Below are 21,226 nucleotides of genomic sequence, written 5' to 3'. Positions count from 1 at the left end.
ACTAACAAGAGATGTTAAGAGCCCTGAATTTTGCAGTAGATGCATGTTTTTCCTACTGGCCCAAAGACAAGCTCTATTACAGAAAAGTTGAGAAAGCTGCTAAGATATATATTCCAAAGCTGTACTTCTCATATGCAATGCCTCTACTATTGTTAGTTGTTTAGTATTCAAATATCAGTGGGTCACCTTCCTTCACCAGTTTGGCTTCCTCTTGTTTTGAGTTCAGCAGTAGAGAGGAAGAGCTGTGTAACTCAGGTCATGCCCTTCTTCCTCCACAGTGAATGGCCTCTCTTCTTCCAGGTTCTGGGAGTGCCAGAGGCAATGATAAACTTGTGGTTTTCCCTGCCAAATTAAAGCTTTTCTTTGGGAGGCAACAAAGATGAATACATGAGTCTATTTGGGATTTCCATCTTCTTTTGCTTGGTTCGGGGATGTTTTCACTTCTTGTTAGAAAATGATCTTTACATTGCCTATCCCATATTTGTTTGGATGGGATTTAATGTTAACAAGCACAAGATCTGTACAATTCTTTGTACCACACTTTTTTCAGTTCTCAAGGATGTGCTGAGTGCATACTGATGAATTCTGTTGTTTCAGTCGACCTGATAACATTCATTCCTTTAGCAGGACGTGGTTTGATTTGGTCAATGGGGTAACAAAAAGGGTGCTGTACACAGCACTGAAAAGGGCAAAAGAAAAGTAGAACTCTTGCTGTTTGTTAGGCTATTCCCATTGCTGTCAAAGAAACCTTTGAAGTCTTTAGATGTTTCTTCTCCAAGAATTTGATTAAACCTTAAGTCTCATCCGTTTAGCCAAGCCAGCGTAAGAAAAGTAATCATACATTTGCTCAAATGTGTATTTTATGTAAACTAGACGTAGGATCTTGTAAAGTGTAAAAGCGTACAGCAAAACTTTTGAAGCTGACACTTGGAGAGATTTCTCTAAGATTTCTCAGTAGAGGTGCCAGAATTAAGCACAAATAGGCCTGAGTACCCACATTTCTAGATAACAAAATGCAATTCTTACCAGATTGAAGAGAAATGGTAATTTTGATTCATTTCGGTGCAGCCTTGAGACTATACTTTGAGGAGTCAGTCTCAGCTGGGGAGCAGTGGGATTCAAAAAAGCCCCGAACAAATGTATTCTTAAACTATGTTCTTAGGAGCATTCAAGTGCTAAAGTGCATGCTGAAGAGCATCACTTGAAGATGAAGACAGCTTGCTAGCAAGTCAGTATTCAAAATATTTAGAGCTTTGTAAGTCAAAGCAGGTCATAAAATTTTACCTGCAAACAAAACCTGGAGCACTTTACAGAGGACAAGGATAGCAATTTCTCCATGAAGCACCACAAAATTAATAGCTGTTATTTTAAAGTAGTTGTTGCTTTCAAATGGTCTTCAGGATCATTTACAGCAGGAGCCCATGTCCATTTCCGTTTTGGAATAAGCAAAACTCAGAGTCACTGCAAAAGCAGTCCCCTTACCTGCAATAAAATTTGGCTGCCTGTCAGCTCAGTGCAGCTCTTGTTATTTTTTTTCTTCATGAGCACTCAGCTGCTGTATGACTATTTGAGCATATGCAAATCAAGGTGCGTTACAGAATGCAATTTGTAAATCTGGGTGTTAAACAAAGACAGGTGGGGTTTTTTTCAAAGCTTATTTCCTGACACCAAAATATATTTATTCACTACATTTGCAACAGTTTACTAGAAAAGCATAAGGCACATCTAAGTATAAATGTACACATTACATTAAAGTGCCTTAACAGGAAACAGAAAGCTCACTAGCGGAAAACTGTAGTGTACTCACATAATCCCAGAGACAAGTGTAGCAGAGACATAGACACAAATCTGTAGGTACTTACCTTTGAAACATGTAAGAATGTGTGTTCTCCTGAAAGCCCTCTGCTTATGGTTGCCTGCCAAATTAAACCTTTTCTTTGGGAGGTAACAAAGGTGCATACATGAGTCTATTTGGTTTTTTTTTTTTTTTTTTTTTACTTTTTCCTTTCTTTTCAGAGAATGATTTAATGTTGCCTACCATGTACTTGTTTGGATGGGTTTTAATATTAACAAGCACAAGATCTGCCCAACTCTTCATACGATACTTCTCTCAGTTCTCAACTTTAGGGAATTAGCTGCTTGAGGAGCAGGTACTATTGAAAATTTGCTGTAATGTATTTAAGGACTGAAGAGAAATAAAATTTGAGGACTGCTATTTTAAACAGACAGCTGCATTACTTCATGATTTATAATTTTGAGATCTTGTGGGATCCAAATAGGAACAAGATATTTTATTTAGAAATTAAAAAAAAAAATTGTTTGTATAGGAGGAAGAAAAAAAAATTTAACTCTGCATTGCTCATTGCCTAGCGAACATGCAAACTACCACTCTTCCAGTCTACTTGGTATTTTGCATGTTTGAGAGAGAGAAATGCGCGCGCGCGCGCGCACACACACACACACACACACACACCCCTACCTGTTTACATACTCTCTGTGCATTACAGGCATGTATATGCATACACCCTCCTTACATAAGGAAGTTAAGGGCCTAAGATCAATAAATAATAAAACAGAGTATTTTAACCATAAATCCTGTAGTACACAATTTATAGCATGTACAAAGATCTGAAAAGCTTTAAAAATTACACTAGCCTGTATGCTAAGAGAACGGACCATTTGTTAGTTTCAGAGAAATAATCTATGAAAATGACTTTTTAACTGTTTATAATATTATACTTGGATTTTTTGCATCTGTGTATTTAGATTGTTTCCCTCACAGGCTTCTTAAATAGGTTCATGAACTACATTTTTAAAGAAATTACATTTGTTCCAGTAGCATAAGATGTAGATGCAAGAGCAAGTTATAATACTGCCTTTGTGATGTCTGGTAATTCAGTTGTGTAACTACCTGTCCTCCCCCCACCCTTTCTCTTCAGTTTTCGAATCACAGAATTTTAACCAGGTGAAGATGAAACAAAGGTTCATTCAGGTAGATGTTGCATGGCACTGTTCTGCTTCTGTCCCCCTACTGGAGGCAGTTAGCGTCTCCCTAACAATGTTTTATGACTCAGACCACTCCCTTCCCAAAACAGATGAAAGAACACAGTATATCAGATATTGCACTTAAGGGGTTTGCATCTCAACAGTGCAGAGATTAAAGAAATACCGTAACAAAAAAGTGGAGATATTTAAGAGTATTTCCTTGTGAATTTGCAATAAGCAGAGTTATTTTAATATGGAGCAGGCTAGTCTTGCCACCAAAAGAATGGTTCTGATACAATCTTCTCCTCCTTCTCTATGTAATACAGTTCCTAGCTGTTGTTTTAAGAGACAGCACTGGGAACCCTGAGAACTACTGCAGCTTTTTACAGCTTGGGGTAGGAAGGAGGAAGGCCTATAAAAGAGGAGTTCAATGTAAAGGCCTTTGTGGCTGTGTCCATATGAGTGGTGGGTACATGCCTCAGCATGGCCTAGCATATTGGTCCAGTTTTCCAGGCTGAGGATCTGGTTGGCATGCATGAAGGTTTCTTTCCCATCAGCACACTGGATTTCCTGTCAAGGAACTCCAGTCAACAGAGGGAGAGGAAAGAGGACTGGAGAGCTAGCACATACCTGGATGTCACCCCAAAATGGGATAGGATGGAGGCTGGGAGCTTAACTGGCTCCAGAACTCAGAGGTACGCGCAAGTCTGACAGTTTAGATGTTGCTAAGAGATCTGCGTTAAGAGTTTCTCCTCTCCATGTTGATGCTTCTTGTAAATAATGAAAACAATTAAAAGATTTTTTTATGATATTATTTCAGTAGCCTGTGTGAAACTAAATAGCAAATTAAATTCAAAGCCTATTTCTCACAGTCAGGAAAACAGTCTTGTGATTTGGCCCCTCTCATGCAGTAAGCATCTCCTGATGTCATGAATACTGCAATCCTTTGGTAGGCCTGTGCTGAAAATGGCACAAGAACATTGGCAGTCCTACTCATAGTCCACCTTTTAGTCAAGGGAAAGCTTGTATAGGCCAAAGAGGCACTTTCCATGAGCACTAGGTTTACGTTAGAAATTATTTATGGAGTCCTGTTGAAATGTTTTTCCCTTGTCTTAATGACGCCTTCTTCCACCCCAATCAAAGAAAATTGTAACTTAACACTGCCTGGTTCCAGTTTAACTGTTGCAAAGGCATTATGTGTGGAAAATGTCGTGTAGTCCAGAAAGTCAGTATAAGTTATAAGCCTGAACTTAAGAGATGTTAAATCTGGACAATTTGCAGAATTTACTGAAACTTAAAATTGTCCCAAAACCTAAAGCAAAAAGAATAACCATTTAATTCTGTGATAACAGTACAGTATTCTCTAGCAAAGGAATCTGGAAATTAAAACCCACAGTAGGACAAAAATGACTATTTGAGAGGTTGAATTCACATTTGGAAAGGCTTTTAGCTTTTGCTTTCTGAAACAGAACAGGGAACTCCAATCTGAAAGCAGTATCAGGCCTTATTATCATTTGATTATTGTAACATTTGAAGCAGCCTCCAGGGATATCATAAACTGACCTGTGCGTTCCTTTTTCCTCTTCCCCTTTCATACGGTGGCCTCCTGGGGCAAGCACTGGTGCGTTCCAAATACTGACTTACTCTTTGGCAAACTGGAACTAAGTTCTGTGACTAAGTTCTTATTACTAGGACATGTCAGAGCAATTCCTGCTGCTAAATTAAAAAGATTTTAAAGTAAGGTGATCTATGCAGTATAAAAATAAAAATTTATTCAGTACAGCATCCATTTCATTTTAAAATCAGTCAAAAAAAAAAACCCTTCACGATCCTAAGGTTTCACCGTCTGTGGAAGTTTTGTTCTAACAATGCAAAACTGTTTTGTAAAAATTACCACAGTGGAAGCTGGTTAGGCGATGCATTAGGGAATGATTCATGTTTTGGCACTTGTCTTGGATTTACTGTATGTTTCTGCTAAAATGATCAATTATGAAATAACTAATGATGTTATTATTTTGAATGGATACCATTGAGTTTCATAGTTTTCAATTATTAAGAGAAATGGAACAATTTTGGCACTTCAAAGCCAGTACTCCTTTGTTATCATCAAGAAAACTAAATCAGTTACCACTGAGTCTGTTTTGAAGATTGTTACTGCAGTCACAAAGCCTAGAGAGTTTTTTATAAACATAGCTGAAAGGTGGCTTGCTGTAGCACGATTTTATATAAAAGGTTATATAAATTTCTTCAGTGTGTTTGAGTGAATGAACGGTAGAATATATAGGATCTTCTCCTTTTACTTGCCTTTTCTATTGAGATAATGCCCTCACAATGAGTATTTTCCCATTTTGCATTTCTTCAAATGTGCTGTCACTACATTCTGTTCTGCTTGTTTTATTTCTTTCACCCATCCAGTGTTGGAGAAGATTTAAAGACTGTCTGGAGACTCCCTGTTCTGTTTGTGCAATGAGTAACAAAGCAGACCCCATTCTTGATTGGTCCTTACACATTGCTGTCATAAATGTGATCAACAGTTCCATTCTCTTTTCTCAACCAACAAGAATAGCATCTTGAACTTCTTTAGACCAAGCAAAAGGATAGGGAAATGGGGCAAATTAAAAAAATAAGTACAACATTTTAAGACCTTCCTATGTTGCTAACATTGCATTTTTAACATTTAACATGTTGCAAAATAGCTCAGTCCTTTTTCCAAAGTTAACCAGCATCTGTATGTCTCATTACACATGATCTGGAAACCTATCCTGGTTTTTATATACAAAATGGAGATTCTTTGAGAAGATTCTACCAAACCTAGTATCTGTCTTTTCAGTGTTATTTTTAATATTTTTCTGTGTTACAGGAAGACTACTGAAAACTGTGTATGTGACTATAAACTAACCTTGCTTGCTTATGATCTGTCAGATTCAATTCTGCTCATTTTATTTTCTTTTAGTATTACCTAGGAATACCACTTGTGTGATCTGCTGAGGACAGTATCTTCTTTTCCATGTACAGTATTTCCAGATGATAATTACAAAGATCACAGGTTTAGACAAAACCCATAGAAATACATTTGCATAAATCAAAGGAACAGATATTATCAAAATTAAATTAGGGCCGAGCCAATTAATCTAAAAATCTAAAAAAGAAAGAAATTCAAATACCTAATGGAGACCTGTAAATTCCTGAGATTTTTCGTGATCTCAAACTCTTTCCCCTTCACAAAGAACACAGAAAGGGAAATTACATTTAGCTGCACAACACAACAATTTCACCCATATTGTCTGAAAACATATATATAATTCCACTTTACCTAAAATAGATTCTTCCTATATATCTCTTCCAAGTGAGAATTTTCTGGTGATGCATAGCAGGACTCTACTTGTGTTTACAAAATCTGTATAGTTTACATTAAAAGTATAACCACAATGCTTCACCTTTTACTGATAAAGCTAATTTTCTGATAAAAGGTTGTCTAACAAAACAGCTTCCAGAGAAACCTGATAAGCTGTCTGGCCTCCAGTTAATGAAGCAGATGGCCCAACCCTAAACTAGTTCTATTTCTAAAATAAATAGTGTTGAAAATCTTTGACTCTTTTCTAAATGCTTTGTCAATTTCTTGTCATGCTCACACACACGTTTCAGGGTTAGTTACAACTTCCCCATTTTTTTCGGGCTCATCTTTCAGAAACTGTTCCACTTCAATGGAGTCCACCTTGGCATCTTCAGGAGTTTTGTCTTCAGATTTGTTTAATTCCTCTCTTTCTGCTGCTTCTTCTTTTGTATGTGGTTCTTCTGATTTTTTCTTAATGCAGAAGAAATTTCCTAAAGCCAATACGAGTGCTGAGGTGGTAACTTCAATTCCAGCAATAATAAAAACAAACATGTACCTCCCTGTTGCATCCAAGAGTTTTCCTGAAAAAGACAACATTCCAGGTAATTAACAAAAGTGATTATCTTACAATGAAATTTTGTCTGTTTTTTTAAACAAAGCCAGCATTTAAATAACTGGTGGTCAGAAGTACCCTGATTATGTAACCAAGTTTTTGAAATGGTATTTTAACAAGTTTATAACAAAAGAGTTCGCAACTGTTTCAATGTCAGCTTAGCATTCACTGGAAGTATTTAACAATCCGAGACACGTAATCCCCCCCCTCACACACACTGTCGTGCAATTCAGCTGGAATGAAACCAACCTAGGCTTCGTATGCAAGAGATGGGACAAGCATCATACATTTCGGATCAAAATACGTGCATCCGTGGCCAGGATCTGTACCATCAGCTTCCTCTCATTCCCAGCCTCATCTTCCCTCCCCAGGCAGGCAGTGCATTGTGCAGGCAATCGGTCTGCTTAAAATCTGAGTCTTATTTAATAGTCAGTCTGGAGCAACTGACTGACTCTGTAATGCTTTATTCAAGTTAAATTTTCACTGGATTGGGTGCAGGTGAAGAATAGGAGGGAGGATGTGGAGGAAGCTCCGCTCCAAACCTGAATGTCACAAGAAGTAATGCATAGTACTGTTTTTCTCCATAAAGGATTCTGTCATAGTAAAAGATACTTGCTGCTTTTTAAGAGCCTGGCGTAAACAGCATTCTGTGGCGGTGAATTATATTTTTTTTAGTTCAGTGTTGTGTCAAATTTATGTGCTTTAATTAGTAATGAATTCGCAGTATTTTGTAGTGTCCCCTTAGTCTTGGGTTGTGGGACATGTGCAACAGAAGCAGTCAGTCTACCTTCCTTACAACAGTCCTGATGTTTCCTAGTCCTCCTTATATGGCTTTTTTTCTCCTTTTCATCTTTTTTAGGTTTTTTTTTCTCCTTCAAATCTACCATGGGAATACAGAATCTATCCCAGTACTTTCTGAAGTAAACTGACAAATTTCATATTCTGAATCCCAAATCCAAAGAGAGCTGAACTTCATAAAAGTTATTCACTGTGTGTGTATGAAATTCATCTCATATAATATTAGCCGTCAACTAATAAGATAGGCTTTTAGTGTAGGCTTTCAGGGGAGGAAGAGCAGCATCTCCAGGTGGCAATTCGACCAACTGTAAAATAGGCCCAAGACAAAAAAGGACAGAATTCATCCCATTGTAACTGCAAAAAGTCATGTAAGCATGTGCAACACTAGGACAATATACACTTTTTGAGTGACTCATGTTGTTTCTTTTTCTCCCCCTTATCATGTAATTTGTATAAATAGGTGCAATGCAAATGATGTTGACTTCTGAACTAAATGGAATACTTACCTGCTGATGGTGGACCAATTAGAACAGCCATAGCTTCTGCCAGGAGAACTAAACCGATAGCACTGGAAAACTTCTGAGTACCAACAATAGCCATGAGAACTTCAAACTGAAGAGCACCTACCATTCCATAAGAAATGCCAAAGAAAATGCAAAAGACCACCAGGCCACTGTAGTCAACAGACATGGAACCCATAAGATCTGTAAAGCCATTAAAAATCATAGCAAAACTGAAGAGGTAGACACAGCGTGGTCTAACCCACTTGAGACCAGCTACCACTCCACAAATAGGCCGAGCAAAGATATCAATGAATCCCAGAATAGTCAGAAGAAAAGCTGCTTTTGTGTCTTGATACCCTAAATCCTTGGCATAGCTCACAACAAAAACTGGGGGCACAAAGAGGCCAAGCACCATGATAGAGGCCGCTAGCGTGTAGATTACAAAACCACTGTCTTTAAACACACTGAAATCCAGAAGCTTTTTCTTCACTTTCTTCTCATCAAGTTCTTTGGTAGCATCAGACTTCTTGGGTGGCTCCAAAGGTCTCATTAGTGCTCCACATACACAGCAGTTGAGCAGCATCCCACCCAATATAAGGAATCCTCCTCTCCAACCATACTCATGTTGTAGTATCTGCCCCAATGGTGAGAGGGCACAAAGAAACACTGGGCTCCCAGCAGCAGATAGCCCATTGGCTAAAGGACGGCGTTTGTCAAAGTAACGGTTTAACATGATGAGCGAAGGCTGAAAGTTGAGTGCCAGACCCAAACCTGTAACACAGGGTACATAAAAATTAATACTGGCCTGCAATATTGCTATAGGAAATCTCTAATTATAGTTCTTCTGATTCAGTTTTACTTCAAATGGACGTAAAAATTCCAGGATAACAAAGTTTTTGAAGGAATTCTACCTCTGCATTATTCTTACACTCTGTAGGTACAAGTCACTGATTATAGCAATAGCTATTGAACATACTGGGGAAAAAATAACATTCATAAAAAATAAATAAGACAAGTTCATTCCATATTGAACTGGTGTCTTTATAAAAGTCCATTTGGATGATCCTGATGGTTCAGAGATTTGTCATTTATATGAATCTTCACACCAAAAGCTAAAACATTAGCTAGCTCCTTTTCAACCATGCACTGTACTTACCAGTAATCACACCTGCAGTTAGATAGATCTGAACAATGCTTGTGCAGAAAGAGGCTATAACCATCCCCACTGATGCAAAAAGGCCACCCACCAGCATGACAGGGCGACAGCCAAAGCGATTGACACATACACTGCAGAGCGGACCTGGACAAGAAGAACAAGTTACAGTTACTACCATAAACCAATTTTTGCAATTAATTTTTATGTCAGTTTGCAATTCTTTCCATACTTTGTCCACATTGTCAGGCCAACCTGGGAGGGTAGTCTTTTCTCTTTAGTCATACAGTTAGTCTTCTTCATCTTCAGAATGACATGCATTTTTTCTTTTTCACCATCTTTAGTACCTACTTAGTTACAGGGATTTAATTTTATATGCAAGGTGGATGTGCTTAGATTTCTGGATTGACGTGATTTGCAATAGTTCTTCTTTGGAATGCCTTAATTTTGCACCAGTAATGATATGCAATCATGATTCCCAATGTAAATGTTTGTATGATTTACATGCAATACTGTTTCAAAAACAGGTAACTACTTGCCTGTCCCATAAAGCATGGCCAGCAGAATGGAGGAAATCCATGCAGTGTCACTATATCCAACGCCAAATTCACGGATAAGTTCTTTGAAGAAGACACTAACTGCCTTAGGAAAGGCATAGGAGAATCCTGTGATGATAAAACAGCCAAAAAGGACAGCCCAGCCCCAGCCTCCATCAGGGGCTTTAACACCAGATGGACCATCATCAGCTACTACAGCTCCCATGATGAAACTCAAGTGTGTTCCCTAAGACATAAAAAAAAAAAAAAAATTATGGGCTATAGACATTGGGACAGTAGTCTTACCAAAACTACCCAAAGGTAGAAGCTGTACTACAGTTAAAGTTACAAACAAGGTATGAGACTATTTTAAATACAAATATCGACGACACAGGGCTACTTTAACTATTCCTTGTTTTGTCAATTTAAAACCTGCGAAGTTACATACAAATGAGACCCATACAGTAGAATTTTAAATGAATGTCCTCTCATAGCTTTCTCAAAGTCAAAACTGATGGAATTTCAATCAAACCATCGTTTCACAGAAAACTGAAGCCATTACAGCAGTTCAGGGAGGGATTTGGCTTTCATAAAAGTGTAGCAACTACTGCTTTAAAGCCTGGGGGATTTTTGTTACAAGACCTTGTTATGTGAAGCTACTGAATTATTCACTTAAGAGACCCGGATGCAAACTGCTGGTGTATCACAAGTGTTTCCTGCAACAGCGGACGTAGCACCCAGGCTTTTTGTTCCTTATTGAGGACAGCAGTGCAGCCCTAATGCATGGATATCTTAAGATACCTTACAGCTTCTGAAGAGCTATCAATTTCCATGCATCAATAAGTACCTAAGCTAAATTGCAATGAAAATCTTCACAGGAAAGTTTTGTGGAAGAAAGAGTTAATAACTGCAGCAATTTCTTTTCAGTATCTCAGTCTGCCTGAAGCAATACTTTCCATTGGTATTATTATTACTTTACCAATATAATTTCCCAGTATTATGTTTGCTGAATCTTATTCTTCACATCTTCCATATGCAGCCACAAACTCCTTTTTATCTACAAAATAAAAACTTTTCTCGGATCAGTGTTTATGTACTATGCAGTAATGCTGCAGTTTTAACAGAGAGAGAGAGAGAGAGAGAAAGAGAGAGAGAGAGAGGTGCTGAGAAGAAGACATTGGAAAAGGCAGATCAAGTGTGCCTTTATGTGGAGGTAGCAGGGAGATACTGGGCATCACAACGCAATTACGACCCCTTCTCAATGCATATAGCATCTGTGCTAGAAGAACACGTCAGCAAATGGCCAAAAAATCCAATAGCATCCTTGATTCAAAAAATCTTTCTTTTTAAATGATGTTTCATTGTGTAATGTACTTTCAGATGATAGGCTACTTATAAACATATAATATTCCACAGTTGACAAGTAAATCAAGAGAGGATAGCTAGTAACTCAGAAAATAAGGGGCTTCTCAGACACTAAGTTTCCTCTAAAATATAACCTTAAAAGCAGTTTTCCCACAACTTTTCATATGCATGTTGCAGGGTGGGCAGCTGCCTTGAAGTCAGATCAGTGGCTTACTGCTGCCCTTTAGGCAGGCATTCTGGACTTGTAGTTATGTGTTAGTACCATGTGATCACAGCCTACAAAATGCTTCCTAGGTACAGGGCCAGGGCCATAGGAAAACCTCTTCTGCTTGGCAAAAAGGAGAGTTAAAAGGTTGAGCTTGTAGCAAAAAGGTAAGAAAAGCTCTTAAAAAAAAAAACTGGAGGAGGCATAAGGGCTACCAATCTGTCAAAACAGGAAGTGGTTTATAAACAAGTGAAATAGGCGTGAGTAGAGCAGATAGCTGGGAACAGAGGGAAGTAATTGCTGACAAATAATGAGTAGCAGTTTTGTAATACCTAGTGGCATTTTTTTAATGTTCAGTTGCTCCTGTCAAATGTAATTTGATGCGTTCTCTACTTCTGCATATATAGTTAGGTTTCTATAGGATGTGTTTATTATAGAAGCCTTGAAAATATAAAGTGAAGCATCAAATTATACATTAATCTTGTTTATGTAAAATCTGATCATTTGTTTAAAATGCAAATGACTGTTTCCAGTGGGCCATGGTTCCACTCTACTACTACCTAAAAGAGGAGTGCAAGCACAGTTGCACATCAGGGAAGATGTCCATCAGTAAAGAATGCTTCTGCTTTGAAAAGTATAGGCCAGTATAGTGATAGTGACGCATTCGAATTATGTAGTTCTTACAGATCTATTTCTGGATCAGAGTACATAAGACACACAATATTGTTCCTGCAGATTCCCTGTCTAGACAATTGAGCACTGACTGCATGACTGTTAATAGGCCTGAATGAATGTACCTACTATGACATTTAAACCAGCACTGCTGCTTCTTGGAGGAAACAACTTCATATACAAGACCCAGACATAAATCTAGCTATGGTTATAGCTGATCTGTGCCCCTGGGCTGTTCAAGAAGGACAGTAAGCCTCATACTACTGGCTTCACCTCTTGTTTTCTGCAAATATAAGCAGATAACAATATGTCTGAACTCCATGCAATTAGACTCTAAAATAGTTAAACATGGATTGAAACAGAAAACATCAATAAAACTAAGCATCCTAAAATCAGTGCCGTGATTCTAGGTGTCTGGTTAATTTGCTGACTGCCATAAGAACACACTCTTAGTCTGTCAGACTGGGCAGTTTTGTCACTGGTTGTGGGCCTCTAAACATATGTCTGAAGACACAGACCTTATCTCTGCAAGCCCTCCTCACGCTGGGATCCGTCCGCTCTTCAAAACTGTTTTCCCAGTAACTTCTGTATGATACACATTCATACAGCACTCTGTGATAATGATTTTTGATTGGTAATATTAAATTATCTAGAGTTCTCCAAAAATCTCATCTCTTTTATACCCACTGAATGTTTTGCTATGTATTTATTTAGGAACCTCAGCCCTCAATCCCGAAAGCACCAAAACCTCTACTGAATTTTACTATTGTGAGAATTTATTTCATTTTACCTTTCTTGCTTACTTTTGAAAATCCAGGACTGAATTTGTATCTGAAATACAGGAACAAATAGTATTTTGGGAAATAAAGAATCTTCCAGGGAGGAAACATGTAACTAACTAGCTTATCAAAAAAAGAGATTGAGAGATGGTTTGGTTAATATGCAGTTATGCATTTTCTCCATCCAAAGAGCAAAAAGGCTTTTGTAATATGGCAAAGAAAGAAGTAAAATATTAAATACATAAGTTCATTGAAAACTTGGTGTACCTGGACAAGTGAAGTTCCTGGGACATCGGCATACTGTTGCTGTTTAGTAGCTTTACAATCCATCTAGCATGCTGTTCTGCTACCTACCTGCTCTTCCACTGTCCACCCGCCAGATGACAATATAATGCGTAATAAACGTCTGCTAATCTAAACCCATAATAAATAAAACTTTAGCTATTTTGATGTCTTTTTAAATCAAAACATTGTTAGAATCATTCTGAGTGAAGTAAAACCCAAGCCAAAGTACCGAATTTGTATTCTTCAAAAAGGATTGTTTTTTAAAGCAAAAACCAGATAACACAGAGTACATGCACAAAGTGTAATACCTTCTTGACACTCATAGTTCTGTAATACTGAGAATAGGAAAATGCTGATTCAAGTATCTGAGCTCAATTCTCTGACTAACAGGAATAAGAAATGTAAAACTGCAAGAATCTAGGGTGAATGGGCTGATCACTCCCATTGTTTCCAAAATGGGAGACAGAACACTTCAGCTGGAGTGAATGTTTAAAATGTTGGCAAAAGAGTAAATCTAATTTTTTATTTTTTTATATGAGCCATCTAGTGGCAACATAAAATAAGCACTATGGCATGAGCATGTTTTGTTGAAAAATACCAGCCAGCAGTTTCCGCAGATGGCTTATGCAGTGCAGGACTGGAACATTCAGCCCTAGGAAGAAATGGCTTCTTGCCATCCACCTCTGTGTCTCTTCCTGCACACAGGCGCGGACAGTCTCCTTTGCTGAATCTATAGCAAAGATCTTTTGATGGTAATCTCTACAGACTTCCAGTGCTGGACCCATACAATAAACTACATCCAAAGCATCTCAGGGGCAAGTGGCTCTTTGGAGGAATCATCGTTAAAAGCTATCTGGCAGCACACTTATTCTATCCGCAAAAAAACCGTCAGAGCTTCACAGAATTTCTCCCGGGAAGCACGAAACTGCCTCAGCACGCGATGCCCCCGCACCTGGCGCAAACCCGGGCCGGAGGGCGGCCCCAGCACCCTGCAGCGCCGCCCTTCGCTGAGTCGCGAGCCGCCGGGCGGAGCGCGCGGAGCCGCCCGCGCGCGCCCGGGCCGCGACCCCGCGTGACCCCGCCGTTGCGACGCGCGGCAGCGCGAGCCACCCCGGCGGGGCGCGCGGGCGGGCGGCCGCCGCACTGAGACGTGAAGGACGTGACTGGCGGAGGGGTGGGGCTCTTACCGTAATTGCAGGCGGAGGCAGCCTTCCGCGCTTCCCGGAGGCGGCGCGGGCGCCTGCGTCTGCCAGAGCTCGGCTCCTGCCCAGCGCGGCCGCGACGGGGCTCGTGCGCAGCGGCCCGGCCGGCGCTGAGGCTGCGCTCCCGCAGCATGCACTCCACGGAGCCCGCTCTGCTCTGCACAGGGAGAAAGACTCTCCTCCCTGGCTGTTCTTGTGCTGCTTCCTTGCCTAGCAGAGCAGGTCAAGCCGTATTTTGTTCCACCTCACCTATGGGGCTGACCAGCTTTGTGTGCCCTACCAGTAAGAATCTTTAAAACAATTTTCTACTTGATGTGAGGGGCAGGCTTGCAGATGTGGGGGGGCTTGGCCTACTCCCAGCCTTTCAGAAAAAAATATGCCTGTGGGGAACCAGTAACATCCATTTACTCTTCTTTTCATCATAAATGTCTGTTAGCATGTATGGCTAAAAATCATCATAAAACATATCGAGCCTTTGAACACCACCCTGTTAAAATTGGTCTACATACGTATACTTATACGTCAGTCTTGCTCATCTGGTTTAATCCGTCAGCAGTTCATGGTAATACGTAAGAACTAAAAAAGCGTTAACCAGAACTAAATGAACCCTGTCTCTTTAAACACAGCACAGAAGATGTGATTCATCCTGTCGTGGAGCGGGTTACTTGGCTCGACAGCATCAACCTCCTTAAGCACTAATAAGGAAGTAGTGAGTAAGTTCCTGTGTGAGAAGTTGTGCAAACTTGGGTTAACATTGGAAGAGTTGGGCTCATGGTTGATAGCACAGACAAAACTTTTTCATATAATTTCACTTCCGGTACTCAGTATTGAGGTCATAGCCTGCCAAAGGAGGGTACTACATAACCATTACAAAAGTTCACTTTTCTTTCTGCTCTTGCTAGCTTCGCCCTGTCAGAGGAGGATCACATTTAACTGACTGTAGCTCAGATTCCATCCGTACAGCAGACATGATAGAATTGCCAGTATTTATTTCAGATTCTTTCTATCATAAATGGGTTCTTGCTTTTGCAATATGTGAAACAAAGGGCACAAACCTAGTCAAATCTGTGTGCTTTCAATGCTCTTGATATTATCTCCTTATTCCCTTGGAAACCAATACAGGATACAATACACTTAGGAGGAAATATTAGGTGATTGTTGGTAGCATTGTGGGTGGTGTGTGTGGTGCAATGGTACAGTATATATAAAAGGAGAGCATTTGTATTATAAAAAGCAGCACCAAGAAACAAGAAGACTCTAATGTTGGTGTTTAGCCAGCACCTTTATTGGCCATGTAGCAGTACTTTAGGGCCAACAGTATGGGTAAGAGGAACATTTGTGATTATGTAGTCTGACCTCCTGTATAGCTAGAGAACTTCCCTTGAATTAATTTAAGTAGGGCAGATCTGCTAGAAATCTATCCAACCTTGAATTTCTAGGCTAGAAATAAGTAATGGTTATCAAATAGAAAACAGGTCTTGCACTTCCATATAGGGATCCCAGTTCAGATTGGAATCCCACTAGGTTGAGTGTTGTACAATCACAAAAGGAAGATAGTCCAAGCTGAGCAATGTAGAGATCTATGTTCAGTTTCTTATCCATGGAATTTAGAGAATAATGCTGCTCTCTTCATAGGGTGTTGAGAGTATGGATACACTGAAAAGTGTAGGCTGCTTGATACTATGGTAATAGGAGTCTTAAACCTCCTAAACCTCCTATATTTGCCCAAGCATATTAAAATCTAAACAAGCTAGACAAAAGATTATCTTCATTTTTTGAGTGAAGAATTCTAGGACTAACCAGCTTCACTGAAATCATGCAGGAAATGACCCCTGCAAAAATCAGTTTATTTTAATATCCTCCAGACCCTGATGATAGCCTTTACATATAAAACAACTACCCATTACATGGACATATCACAGACATCTGCCTACCCAGCATGATTTTAACTATTTCCTGGTGCTCTAAACACTAATTCATGTATCTTAAATTCTAATCTTGCTTTTTACAGTTCATTCTTAGGTACTTCCTACAAGCCATCTTGATGGGCCACTGGTCTGAAACAGGAGTGCATTTCTTGTGTCTCAACTGCCTAAATGCCAGCCATTTTAGTTAAACATCCACTTCCAAAGACTGCTGCAAACTCCCATCCCCTACAAAATCATTACCATATTTACCAATGCTTTCCACGACTTCCTGTCCTCCCCCTTACACTGTGCAGTCCCTTTCATTCTCCCAGTTTGGCCTCCTTTGTTTTAGCAGAGACAGGTTTCCAGTTCTGCAGGATCTGAGTCTGCCTTTCTGAAAGGTTTGCCAGCTTTCCCCATTCACCTATCTGTCTCTCAAAACTCCTAAGAAAAAACATGCAGTATTTCTGTGCTGTCTATAGTTGTAGGTGATGTTCCATACCAACACTTATTATCCATCTCCTATCCCCACTTACGCTCAAACCATTTCAGCGTTACTTCACTACTGGTGCTACAACACTGTACATCGCAAGTTACTGGCCTGAACAATGCAATAAATTCATGCTGCAAGCTTATGTGTAACAAAGGATGGTGACCAGTGTCCTCCTATTATCTGGGTAAACTGATCTGTAGGGGAGTTCTGCGTTTTCTGCTTTTTTAATAATGAGCATGTTAAAACAGTGTAAATTATATTATTTGGGAAAACTGAATTATATTGTTGTTATGGTTTGGGGGGTTTTTTTGTTTGTTTTTTGTTTTTGTTGTTTTTTATAACAAGCATGATACCAAGCATGATAAGGACTCCCAACTTACTCTGGACCATAAGCAAAGAACAAGCCACAGATCTGCATACTAACTCGAAGCTGAAAGAAGAAAGACTAATGTGACTTTCTTCTTACCAAGAAAGGAACAGCTCTTTTAATCTTGATGTAAATACTTGCATAAATACTTTCTTTAATTACAAATTCAACTGTAACTAGCAGTTCAATCTTCGCAGGTACCACCTTTGAGACAAATACATTAGTTCTATAACAATAGCATTGTGAACTCTCTAGTTATTTTCCCTAACTTTCATATCAAATGTCCCGTTTCTGGAGAAGTAGACTTGTTTTTCTAAAACCTGTTTGTTTTTTTTTAATACCACATCCATTACCGTAAGTGCAAATGCATTACTGTCTGGGAACAGACAGCATATGCCCTTTCTGTGTGCACAGAACAAGCAGCCAGCATGCCTTCAGTTGTACTTGAATTATCCTGCTGCTTTCAGTATGCTTTCAGAAATGGAAGTTACAGTAGTCCAACTTCAACTGAATACTTATGCTTTATTCTTCACATATCATGAAAATTAATTTCAGCCCTGCACCTGTGGTGGTTTTGCAGCATGACTGAGATTAAAAAAGATAGAAAATACTCTTGCCAATTGTTGATGGTAGAGAAATGTCCTTATTTTGTCTTGTATGAAGACCAAAACTGATATAGCTAGATAAATTCTAATTAAGGGTGCAGTCCTGTCACTAACTGTACATGTATGCCGATTTTGTGGAATATCATGGGACTACTCTGATATATAAAGTGTTCACCTGCAGGTGTATTGTATCTCAAGCTAGGTTAGTAGATGTGGCTGAATATAATGGGAAGAGATCAGCTAGCTAAGAGGTATGGTTTTACACAATCTCTTTGTATAGTGCAACTGAATAACACAGTAGCATACCTCTGTGTATGTGAATTTTCTCTTCATTCACAATTTAAAATATGTATAAGTCACCTTAATATTTTTGTAATATTTATTTTTATAATATTTTATAATTTCCCTTGAGTTACTACTTCTGACTTAATCACAACAGGTGTATTGTACTGTTTTACATTTTCAAACTGCTGACAGCCACACCTTAACAAACCACCGCTCCCCGGAAACAAATATTGCAAAACATACATAATTTCATTCTAAGACAAAAACGGTTTACCAAGTATCCAAAAAGAACTCAAACCCGTTGTCCGAACCCGTTTCCAGAACCAGCACTAACGATCTGCGCCGGTGAGAAAGTTGTACTCTTACAATTCAATCTGTTTGTTTGTGTAGTTTTTCTTTTCTCCACAAAAACTGTTATCTGGACTAAGGCAAGTCGAAGACCTTTTTATATGGATTACCCGCAATAGCAAAAAAGTGCTGTTTCCAGAAAGATGAAGGGTGAAATAAAGAGGGCCTGGGCGGCCCAGGCGCCACGCGGTGGGGGGGGGGGGGGGTCCGGGAGAACAATGGTGGCGGGCGCGCGGAGCCGCCAACGGCCGCGGGCCCGCGCGCGCGGCGGGCGCCTGCCCCGCGCCGCCCGGAGCCCAGGCGGCTCCTGCGGGTGCGCTGGCGGCTTCGCCGCCGCTTCAGATGCAAACTGTCTCTAGGGGAACAAGGAAGAGATTAAGCGTCCAAGTGCTTAATCGTTTTCAGAGCGCTAGCAGAAGCGACTAACGGAGTTAATGCCCTGCGCTGAGGCGATGTCCTCATGAAGGGACAATCCTTTAGATTTTGCTTTGTTTGCTTTGACGGATTTCTGATTGTCACCGATGTGGAAAACAGAAATGAAAGGTGAGCGATAGAGAAAGGAACGAGAGAGGTGTATGGTTGTACGTAAACCCTCGTATTCCGGTATCGTTTTGAAGCCAGTGATCACATGAAACAAAGCCCGAGCTCACGGGTACAGTGGGCTGCCGGTGCGCCTGCCGTCTGGGGCCAGAGACAACGCACCCCTAGGCGCGACCCGGCCCTCAGAGGGGGACGCTGGAGGCAACGCTGCCTCGCGGCAGCCGGAGCAGAGCTCAGCCGCCAGCACCGCTCAGCGCTCGGACAGCGCTGTCCGGCGAACCGCCACGGAGGCGCGGGTGGCGCTCCGTTAGCGCGGGCAACGCGGGCTGCCAAAGACAGGAGCGCGCCCGCCAGGGCCCGTGCTCCGGGGAGAAACCCGGTCTCGGAGGCCGGCCAGAGCGCGCAGGGACCCGCCGCACCGCGCCGGCCACCGCGTGAGGCGGAGCCCCGGGGATCAGGGCAGACGGCGCCGTGGCCGCCGCCCTAGCGGCCCGCCCGCGGAGCCGCCGGACCAAGGGATGCAGCCGGGATGCCCGCGCCGCGCTCGCACAAAGCTCCGGCAGCGCTCGAGCGCGTCCGCCGGCCCAGACACCGCCAAGCAGGGGTGCGCGCTAGGCCTGCCCGCAACAGGCTCGCCCGGCTCGGGAACCCCCGCGCCTCCTGTGGCGCTCGCCCCCGTGCGCCTGCCGAGCACTCCGCAGCATCACGCACGACGGCTCCGCCTCAGTACCTGAGTCACGTTCCGCGCCTCGGCGTCGGGATGCCCGAGTGTGCGCCGGACCGCTGCCCGCTCTCTCCGGTGCGCCCGGACGGACCCGCCCCGACCCGTCTGCCGGTGCTTCGCCGGCTGCGGAGCCTTTCGGCTCGGCCGGTCGGCAGGCTGCTCGTCCCTCCCACATCAGAGCAGCGGCGGCGGGTCCTAGCGCCGCCAGGGCGCGCGATCCCGCCGCTACAGGTTCGCCCGGGCAGGGGCTCCCCGGCCGCGTGCGCCCGGCTGCGCCGGCGCGCCGAGGCCGGCGGGAGGGGCGCCTCAGCGGCGGCCGCGCCACCGGCGCCTGAGGCGGAGCCCCGCGGGCGCGGCGGGCGGCGGAGGCTGGCGCGCGAGGTAGCAGCGTGAGCTTCTCGGCAGGTCTGGTGCGTTGGTTTTACGCGTCGAAGGTTGTCCCTGCGGTCAAAAGGAGCGGGACTCGTTGAATAACGGACTTTATGTCCAGATTTGCTTCTGTAACCGAGGTGTGTTCTGTGCCGTCATTCCTGTTTTCCAGGGAGTGATCGCAGCTTCTTCATTGTCCTCTCACATAGGAATGACTTTTATGAGGGTCCTCGCTTTTTTTTCTTGTTCTTAGTCATTTTAATTGTGACCTTGTGCCTTCTGCAGATAACTTAGAAACTTCCCTTCTCATGCTTTACCAAGCGGGTGCTGACTGCAAATACACCTGCTTGAAATGTGTCCCATTTTAGATCCAGATAGAATGATGTCTCTGCACATATCTGCTCTGGCTCTACTGCTACGCGTACAAAGTTGAATTATAAAACTGGACATGCCTTCATATTGCTATTATTTGGCATCCATGCAAGTTGTGATGTGTTTCTAAACTGCAGTACAGAATGTAGCACTTCTTAGACTACTCAGGGATTAGGAGATTTAGGACTAAGTGCTCCACTTTTTTGTGCATTTACAACACAATTCAATCTATGTTTATGGCAATCCTGCCACCTAGGTGGAAATATATAGGGGTTGGGATTGTAACTAGTAAAGGATAGGATACAGTACTGTCCTGTGAGATTTCTTGGTGTTGCACTGATTAATAACTTTTAGAAGCTGTTTGGTGAAATCAGGCAGTACAGAGACATAATCAGAAACTTTTTGCAATCCATAGAAGTTTTTTTTCCTGGGCAACATGTTTGCTCTGGCTTTTGATTCAATTTTGCCATAGTATCCAATTTTACGACTTAGGCATTCTTGCAGTAATGTGCAAGGATGAGCAAGACTGTATGGATTGTTTGGGTATATAGCATATAATCAGTGAGACATATATTGCTAATCTAAAAGATAAGTAAAATCATTTGTCATCTGTTTACTGTTACCTCAATCCAAGTCATTCACGTAGAGGCCAAATGAAGATATTGCAGAAGAGCAAAGAGCACTGATTCCTGTGGAGCTTCTGAAGCAAGTGGTGCCATGCTTGAGGCCCAGCAAAATTGGTGCAGCCCAGCAGCTGAAGACATTTCTAGGTGCCTCTACAGCTTA

The 21,226-nt window shown here is 41.6% G+C and overlaps 2 protein-coding genes across 5 annotated transcripts in view; one reads left to right on the top strand and one right to left on the bottom strand.

The window, feature by feature from the left end:
- CSNK1D (casein kinase 1 delta) overlaps positions 1-8,246 on the top strand; it is a 34,351-nt gene extending 26,105 nt beyond the window's left edge. The window contains exon 10 of one of the 4 annotated variants that reach the window (XM_013945818.2): positions 8,191-8,246. In XM_013945818.2, the coding sequence (XP_013801272.2) occupies positions 8,191-8,218 (28 nt within the window). In that variant the 3' untranslated portion in view covers positions 8,219-8,246. Of the gene's footprint in view, positions 1-2,016; positions 2,283-2,939; positions 3,040-6,800; positions 6,853-8,190 lie in introns of those variants that run through there. The other 3 variants (XM_013945817.2, XM_013945819.2, XM_013945820.2) reach the window with 3 other exon arrangements.
- SLC16A3 (solute carrier family 16 member 3) lies at positions 4,299-19,794 on the bottom strand. Its single transcript, XM_067308154.1, has 5 exons — positions 19,706-19,794; positions 9,926-10,169; positions 9,390-9,533; positions 8,237-9,004; positions 4,299-6,900 (listed from the first exon to the last, which is right to left on the bottom strand). Exons 2-5 carry the CDS (start codon positions 10,146-10,148, stop codon positions 6,614-6,616), a joined length of 1,422 nt encoding a protein of 473 aa, XP_067164255.1. The 5' UTR covers positions 10,149-10,169; positions 19,706-19,794; the 3' UTR covers positions 4,299-6,613.
- Positions 19,795-21,226: the final 1,432 nt, after the last annotated feature.

This window comes from Apteryx mantelli, chromosome 19, assembly GCF_036417845.1.
Source record: "Apteryx mantelli isolate bAptMan1 chromosome 19, bAptMan1.hap1, whole genome shotgun sequence".
NCBI classification, from domain to species: Eukaryota; Metazoa; Chordata; class Aves; order Apterygiformes; family Apterygidae; genus Apteryx; species Apteryx mantelli.
Note: the sequence above shows the minus strand (reverse complement) of the source record. Positions and strands in the feature narration are given on the sequence as shown.